The sequence below is a fragment of the Drosophila teissieri genome, chromosome 3L (assembly GCF_016746235.2).
Source record: "Drosophila teissieri strain GT53w chromosome 3L, Prin_Dtei_1.1, whole genome shotgun sequence".
Taxonomy (NCBI): Eukaryota; Metazoa; Arthropoda; class Insecta; order Diptera; family Drosophilidae; genus Drosophila; species Drosophila teissieri.
In genome coordinates this window covers 22,311,383-22,320,306 of record NC_053031.1, presented here as the reverse complement: position 1 = coordinate 22,320,306, position 8,924 = coordinate 22,311,383, and the positions used below count along the sequence as shown (strand labels likewise).

The following is an 8,924-nucleotide window of genomic DNA, read 5'->3' as shown; positions in this document are numbered from 1 at the left end:
GCGATATATTTATTTATCAATGGCATTTTCGATTGCCATCAATGCGGAGCTATTTACTATACATTCGAGTGGAGCATTATTGCATTCCTTGAATATTTTTTAATTAGTTATTTGTAGTTTAATGACTTCATTTGATCACTTTACCAAAAATGTGTTATGTAGTTTCTAAGAGCGCGGGATATTTAATCAAAAAGATATCGAGCTTGAAATATATTAAATTTGTATGAAATACAATTTTATGATTTTCGCACCTATTTCCATCAGCTTAGCTTGACCATTTTAATATCCTGGCTGCAGCCAGCTTTCAACTAAACTGCGATTCCATCTCCTGTCCATTTGGCTTTCTTTTAACCAACCCACAATGTGCTCTCCCATCGGGCCACATAAATTACGGCCACAACTCGCCGGCATAACCAACTCGTTTAGCTAAACTCGCACAATAACTGCAAAAGCCAGTGGAACAGTTGCCATATTCTGCTCGACCTTTTCACTTTCCTTGCTCACTTTTTTTTGCAGCCAAACTGCCATGCCACCCCAAGCCCCTTTAGCTTCTCCACCTTGTGCATATTGTGTGCAATATTAAAAGAAAACCCGGGGCAGTAGCAACAACAATGGGACTGCAAACAAACCGAGACCGCGTCTGGAATTTCAATATCCGAAGCTCGTGTAATATGAAAATATTGAATTTTAAATTCAGCCATATTGTTATTATTATTAAAACCAGGTCGGTCGAGTAGAAAAGGGCATTTCTATTTAAGGACGACCTAATGCAAATATATTAAATTACAGTGGAATTATAAATAACCAGCACAAAGAAAAACATTAACAAAAGATTTTTGTGCTTTCGGATCTGCTGATTGGATTTTCCAGCCTCCATGCCGAACTTTTCCCCTCGCCCACCGCAATTAGGAGCTAAATCGAAGGCTTCGTGGGGATCTCATGGTGCGAAAAACTCGGAAAGCGTTTTTGCTGCAATTAAATGGCGCCATAACAGAGGCCAAACTGCAATTGTTTCAACTTGGCCGAAACCGAAATTCGCTTTTAAATAGTTTTTGCCAAGCAATTGTTGCGATTCCTGTGCGGTGCCCTTTTCAATTCGATTGAATTTGATTCGGTCAATATTCATAAAATCAAGAGCGAACTTTTCAACTTTTCTGCGGTTTAAGCCCGAAACTTTTTATTGGCGTTGGCAGTGGCCAAACCCTTCTGCCCACCCGTTTGTGGCTTTGTTCAACTAGCAAATGAAAATAGTTTTCTGCCTGCGCATGCAAGCTGAGGAACCAAGCAGTATTCATGGTCAAATTTTTACGAAAATTCAAGAAAATTAAGGTCAGAACAACTTCTGGTTCTTGGTCTTGTTGTCCCGAAAACTCTGGCGTATGTTTTCATATGAGAACGCACAAGTTTAAGTGTCAGTTTTGCCTACAAATAGGTAGATTTTTGTAAAAATAACGAATCGCAAACACTTTAAAGAACTCCCCCACGAAAGTTCCCTAACTTTCTTGTTTATTGACTTTTTATCGAGACATTTTTATACCGAAAGTTGTCTGCCCTCCCCACTGAATTACAATCCCATAAATAGCAGCTGCTCAGCATGAAATACCCTCGATAGAGCAGTCCATCCGACTCACCTGCATATGGGAGCAGTCTTATTGGAAAAAATGCTCTGGGGAGGAGGCTAACCTCTAAGGACCCGGCAAGCTGGAGACGCCTACTCCCTTATGCAAATTGTTTCTGCTGAAGTCGAGCAGCTGTTGACAGCCGGAAACCTGGAGCCACGACTTATAGGGAGTACTTTTACGATTTAGCGTATTTGAATTTCCGTCGCAGCATAGCTAAAAATGCTAACTTCATGGTAATTAAAGCCGGAGTGCTGGGTGGTGGAACAACTGGTTCAGTCAGTTTACATTCCATGTATAATTCAGTTTTCCCCCATTTAGCAGGCATTCTGTCCTCCGCTCTGGTAACCATGTATGCTCGAGCACTTGAGTTGCACTCATCACATCATCGCTTGAGCTTTAGCGGAATCCTTCCAATCGGTATTAACCTTTTGCGGACGGATGGGCCTTACAAACCCGACAGCTTTTACATACTCGAAAGCCAGTATCCTTTTGCCATTTTCCAGGCCCTTTCTCCACCCTCATCTGTGGTTCGGTTTAATCTCGGTTGGCATGCTCCGCATCACTGCGGAGGTGGGTGGGTAGGTCTCTGCTGCCTTCTCCACCGGCATGCCTTTTATTGTAATGCTTTTTCCTCTTTTTCAATAATCACTGCACTTAATTGCGAGCAACTATTAATTGAATTAGAAGGACGCACAGCCACTCAAGCTTCGAGGTGCGGGAATGTTGTCAAGGGGAGAAAAGGATTCCACGTTGCCTGGCAGCGGAAAGTGGACTCCAATATCTGGTGAAGCCGGGATTTGCCAGAAATGTTTATGAATCCCTTGCGTCCGTCGGAGTGAGAGAGACCGTAGTATTCCACGGTGATGAGGGGCCAAAAGGAATAACTATCTCTTTAACGAAATATAATTCAACTTAAGTAAAATAAAGCAAATTAAAAAAATTACAATAAAATATTAGAATTAAATTACGATTATCAATGTGAATCTTAAATTTAAATCAGTAAGTGTATTTATATTTAAAGTGTTTGATTTTATTTATAACGATTTTAGCCAATGAATCATACCTGTAGATACGGCGTATCCGTAGGCACTGTAAGCTGAATTCAGTCATAACACGTACCTCTTAGGTACTAAGGAAAAGTATATTGATGCCTGATGCCAACTCTGTCCTAACAAAAGTAAAAGAACACGGGTTCGTCTTTTAAAGATTGTTTGTGCTGCCTCATGTCGGCGGGTTGATGCCTGCCCACTCTGTCCCTGTTGCTTCTGGTGATGATGCTGCAGACAAAGATACAATAATCGCTTCATTCATGAGACGTAAGCCCGAAACCTGCCCCGCAGGAGGGATAAAGGGTGCAAAGTCCTGCAGGGACACATTCGCAGGATGTAGTCAGTGATGTGAGTATTCGTCATTTCGCGTGTGTGGTGGTATAAGGCGGAACAATAGTTTTTTGTGGAATGGAACTGCTTATGATATCTATTGTAAATGTGGGGATTTTTTAAAGAACTTTTTCTGCAATCGCAAACAGTAATTGTACCCGTTACTGGTAGAGTAAAAGGTACATTCGTGGAAAAGTATGTAACAGGCAGAAGGAAGGAAACTCAATAGATATATGTATGTGCATAAACTTAAATGGTGACCTCTGAAGCTCGACAATGAATCAATGTAGATTTTGTGCTGTGTTGCATCGCTCAACAATTTGGCGACCGCTCTCCATTAATTCTTCCAGCACCTGCTGGGCATTAATTAAATCCAAGTTTAAATTACTATTAACTAAGGCCAGCGAGTGTGATGGAGTCGCATGTGCGTGTGCTAAAGTTTTCCCCCTTTTTTGGGAGCGTGTCAGTGGCAGCCATTTGGCATATAAATTTAAATTTGCAGCAGTCTGCGGAAACTGATGGTGATGGCTACGATGTTGATAGAGTCGCCTCAATTACGAGGTCTGTTGCGGTCAGTTAAGCTTAAAGGACGTTGAGGAGGGCCATTAGGTGGCAAGCGGGTGGCAAGCGAATGGCAAGTGGGGAAAAACGCCTAGGCTGATGAAGATTGAGGGGACTGGTATCATGGTGAGGCCCTTTTCTTTATTAATTTCCTGTCCGCATGTGGTGCACCTCCAGCCAGGGAAAACAATTTGTTAGCTTGTCAAAACCATCGACCATCAAGTCCAAGTTTTTGTGGGACCTCCAAACTCATACCCCCTACAACTCACACCCCTAGCTCACAGCACACGAAAGATAACCCGTCAACTTTGGGCTTTAATTCCAGCTTGTTTATTTTGCGCCTGGGCAAATCTGCATAATGAAAATGGCAAATATATTGAAGTATTTGCCTTCGGAATTAACACCAAATTATAATGGTATCAATGGAGGCGGCTGATAGGGCGAGTGCATTAAATTAGCATAAAATAAACAGGGCACACAGAACTTGCAGCTCGATATTGCAGTCGCAGTTGCAATGGCAACAAATGCAAAATGCAAAACAATTTCCGCAAGCTGAAACCGACAGACAAACAAACATCCTTACTCTAAGGATGGGCATAACGAAAACTCTGGCCGGGCTGTAATTAAATTCAATTTGATGTACAGGCAAGTGCTGCAAACAAAACAATACGAAACCAGAGAACGCATTTTAGGTCACTGTTCGACCATCTGATATCCTGCACTAAAAGAAGAAAAAATGTTAGCACGAATTTAATTCCACTCTTCTAGCCAAAATTGTATTGTTATTCAAAATGATATTAGTTTAAGAATTGTTTTTCCTAACATAAGTTAACTAAGCCACGGAAATATATTTCCTTCGCAACTTAGAGATAAATACATTCAGGAATCAAAAAAGTCCGTTCAGTGACTTATCTGAGTGTGGCCCAAACTGACCCACTAGCTTCGTAACCCTTTCAACCCCTCAGTTGTGGGGCTTTATGGCCAAATTTGTTGACCTGCTGCGTCCACTGATTGATTGAGTAGCGATTTCCAGCCAGGCCTTTCCAATCACTTCGGACCAGCCAGTCCGCAAACAATTAGTTGTATGCCAACGGGCGTCACTAAATTCTCTGTATTCGCGATCCCTGGTTGGGGGGCGGATAATGAACCGCACTTGGACCCAATAACCAATAGACCGATGAGCAGCACCGTTGGTTCAGGGACTGTGGAACAAAAAAGGTTCAATTGCATGGCTCCATTGATATCTCCACGTGCCAGAAACCTCAGAACTGCATCTCTGAAATCAAAATTAAACAGGAGCTGAAATTTATTTTGGAAAAAAAACAATAGGAGTGGAAGTGTTGTTCCCATGTCATAAGAAGAGTTTCCGTATTGCTGTTAGACTCTTTTCTTTGGCGACTCCAGCAAGTTCGCCCCTAACTAATTAAGCAACAGTTTTTGGCACCTGGTTTATGCATAGTTTGGCGAAACCTGAAAAGTTTGCAGCCAAAAGTTGATCACAAACATTTATGTTGGCTGAAAGTTCTGTGAGCAGTTGGGCGTCAGTTAAGACTGTCGCTGCTCCTTGTATTTCCGACTTCTGTCCTCCAGAAGTCATTGCTCGGAACCACGTCGCGTGTGGGAAATTCATCTGGATTTGTGGAAAATGTGACAGACGAGCATACAGATACAGATGCAGAGCAACAGATATAGATACCCGTGCTTGGATTGCCATGCCAGCTGTTCGAGAATAAAAGTTTTTGCCGGCCCAGTGCCTGATTGACATTCGCCAAGGCCTAATTAGAAAAGTTTCCCCAGCACGCATTCCTGCTCCTCCTGTGACGTTCGACTTGGATTCGATTCACATGGGTTATTGGTTTTTATTGTACGTACAACCGATTGTTTTGGCCGATTGTTTGGACTCGCTGGCAAGCGAGTCAAGCAGTACAAATTCCGAGTCAAATCAAATAAAAATAGCAATAATAATGAAAAAGAAGGCGTTGCCGCTCGTTTCCGGTCTTTTCTCGTCTCTTTCTCTTGTTCTCTCTATCTATGTTAAAACTTCTTCATCAACTAAATGTAATTTAATGATACTTTTCACTGAACTGCGTCCTCATCCTTGGCGCCGGTGCCTGATCGGATGTCTAACACTGGAGACAAACACCAGGGCCGCACTCGAGGAGGTGTTGATCGGGTTGGTGGCTTGGGTGCTTAGAAGCACTTGCGGTGGACAATGCCGGGACCGGACTCGTCGTACTCCTGCTTGGAGATCCACATTTGCTGGAAGGTGGACAGCGAGGCCAGGATGGAGCCACCGATCCAGACAGAGTACTTGCGCTCGGGCGGGGCGATAATCTTGATCTTGATAGTAGATGGGGCTAGTGCGGTGATTTCCTTCTGCATACGATCAGCAATACCTGAAGGGGTCAAAAATAGAATCCATTAGGAATGCTACAGAACCGATGAGCTTTCATGCAGTCATTACATGGCATTACAATAATAACTCACTATACATTTAATAAATCACTATTCAATATATTGTATTGTATTGTTATTGTAACGTAACTACCATTATTATAAGAGAATACTATTTGTTTAAATACCACTTATGAATTCAATCTCACTCCCTAAGTGAAATGACCTCTCAACTTTATGGTCTTATTTAAAAATGTAGATTACGCACCTGGATACATGGTGGTGCCGCCGGACAGCACGTTGTTGGCATACAGATCCTTGCGGATGTCTACGTCGCACTTCATGATGGACTGGTAGACGGTCTCGTGGATGCCGCAGGACTCCATGCCCAGGAACGAGGGCTGGAATAGGGCCTCCGGTGTGCGGAAGCGCTCGTTGCCGATGGTGATCACCTGACCATCGGGCAGCTCGTAGGACTTCTCCAGGGAGGTGGAGGCGGCGGCGGTGGCCATCTCCTGCTCGAAGTCCAGGGCGACATAGCACAACTTCTCCTTGATGTCGCGCACAATCTCCCGCTCGGCGGTGGTTGTGAAGCTGTAGCCGCGCTCCGTAAGGATCTTCATCAGGTAGTCGGTCAAATCGCGACCGGCTAGATCCAGACGCAGAATAGCGTGGGGCAGGGCATAGCCCTCATAGATGGGCACGGTATGGGACACACCGTCACCGGAGTCCAGGACGATACCAGTAGTACGGCCGGAGGCGTACAGGGAGAGCACGGCCTGGATGGCCACGTACATGGCAGGGGAGTTAAAGGTCTCGAACATGATCTGGGTCATCTTCTCGCGGTTGGCCTTGGGGTTCAAGGGAGCCTCGGTCAGCAGGACGGGGTGCTCCTCGGGGGCCACACGCAGCTCGTTGTAGAAGGTGTGGTGCCACACCTTCTCCATGTCATCCCAGTTGGTGATAATTCCATGCTCGATGGGGTACTTCAGCGACAAGATACCGCGCTTGCTCTGCGCCTCGTCGCCAACATAACAATCCTTCTGACCCATACCTACCATCACGCCCTGGTGACGGGGACGGCCTACGATCGAGGGAAATACGGCGCGGGGCGCGTCGTCTCCGGCGAATCCGGCCTTGCACATGCCGGAGCCGTTGTCTACGACCAGGGCTGATGCTTCTTCGTCACACATGTTTGGTTAGTTTGGTGCGGGCGGCACTACAAGGATACAGACAGAGTGGTTATCCCTTATACGAACTACGGATTTCGGATGGGCAGACAAGGCGACACTCACGACGTGTAAATCCAACAGCGACAGCGATCAGAGTGATTCGTTCTGCGCTCCGGCAGCTGCATTTAAATAAGTTCTGTCCCGGCCCGCCGGTCCGCCGGCCCGACGCCCATGTCCCTGTCATCTTAAACAATTGTTCATCTAGTAACATGTTGATGAATTCCGCGATATGCTACGCTGGCCGGGGATCAGGCGTTCCCAGGGAGGGTGGCGAGCCGGAGGGTCGGATGCACATCATTTCGATTTCACTAACGTGTTCTGATTTCGGGTATTGCGCCTACGCCAACAAGTACGATTATGAATTAAGAAACTTTAGTTTAGCCCCAGTTTAGAACATTGAAGTAAGAAGTAATGCTCATTGGTACTAGACCAGTAGTAGACCAGTTACAGTTTAAAAGCCAATTTAAATATAAAATAAGTTTTCTTGTTATATCGGTAGACTTTTAATCCGCCCAAACTTATAAACTCATCAAATTTGGGAAAATAAACGTCGTCCTGGTGACACATTGTTAACAAATCAAAAAAGCTCAATCAAAATTTCATTGAAAAACGGTCTTCGTTGTTATAATAAAGTTGCATAAGCCCTTAAAAATGTAGAACGCAGGTTTTGGAGTTGTAAGCTATGAAATCTATATTCGTTAAGAAAAGCAATACTACTAAGTATATATTATATAATATATATCTTTTTATGTTTTTTTTTTACAAATAACAAATTTGGCAACTCTAATTGCAAAGCTAACAAATGGATAAGTCAAACGAGCTTCGATTGAAGCTCTAACAATGGGCTCTCCCATTTTTGATAGAAAAATTTATTTCCATCAGGGTTTAAGTCTTATTAGTCAGAGCATTATCTGGATTTTGCGCTCGTTCAGAGTATTCAATTTGCTCCATTCCTAAAACCATTTATCACTTAGTTTCATTTCGTTTTCGCTAAATTATGTCTGGCTGCCAACTTTGCTATGACTTCGACAAAGAACAGAGGAGAGAACATATCAAAATATGCGGCAGGACTTTTATAGGCATCCGTATATATATTTTTAAGTTTTTATATAAATAAACCCCCGCAATACGGCTGCGACGGCAACAAGAACAACCCGTGAACAATGCAATGCAGTGGCCAGCCTTCCCTCTAGATCTTTTTCTTGGTCTTGTAGGCAGCTTTTCCCTGCCCGAGTAAGAGAAATTGGTGCCAATGCTCTTCGGGGCCCCCACTCAGTCCATAGATGGTGTGGCCCGAATGTTGTCACACTCAAAAATGCAGCCATAGCACTTGCGTTTATGCATGTTATAAATGTTGACGCTGTCGTGTGGATTTCATTGAAATCAAATTGAAAAAATAGAATCAAATCATTTTGTACGGCTATGCACGGCACACAGCCCTGGGAGCCCAGAGGGAAGTGGTGGGGGGCCAGAGGCACGGGTGCATGCGGCCAGCAGCAATTTTGCGCCTGTCCACCGATATCGCTCGATCTCATCGTGGCATTAGCCACAAGATTAATGCCCGCTATTCTAATTAAGAGTTCCCTACCCGAGGAGCTGCCTTCACTGCCTCCACTGCAGCAAATGCATTCCGCGGGCATTTCCCAAATGGGCAAACTTCGGAGCTTCAACTTTGCCACGTTAACTTTGCCAAGTGCTCACCAACTGCGGAGCACTACGTGACTGCCCGGCGGATC

The 8,924-nt window shown here is 44.3% G+C and overlaps 1 protein-coding gene across 1 annotated transcript; it reads right to left on the bottom strand.

The window, feature by feature from the left end:
• Positions 1-5,396: 5,396 nt before the first annotated feature.
• LOC122618187 (actin, larval muscle) lies at positions 5,397-7,366 on the bottom strand. Its single transcript, XM_043794410.1, has 3 exons — positions 7,252-7,366; positions 6,225-7,175; positions 5,397-5,958 (listed from the first exon to the last, which is right to left on the bottom strand). Exons 2-3 carry the CDS (start codon positions 7,147-7,149, stop codon positions 5,753-5,755), a joined length of 1,131 nt encoding a protein of 376 aa, XP_043650345.1. The 5' UTR covers positions 7,150-7,175; positions 7,252-7,366; the 3' UTR covers positions 5,397-5,752.
• Between the last annotated feature and the right edge of the window lie 1,558 nt (positions 7,367-8,924).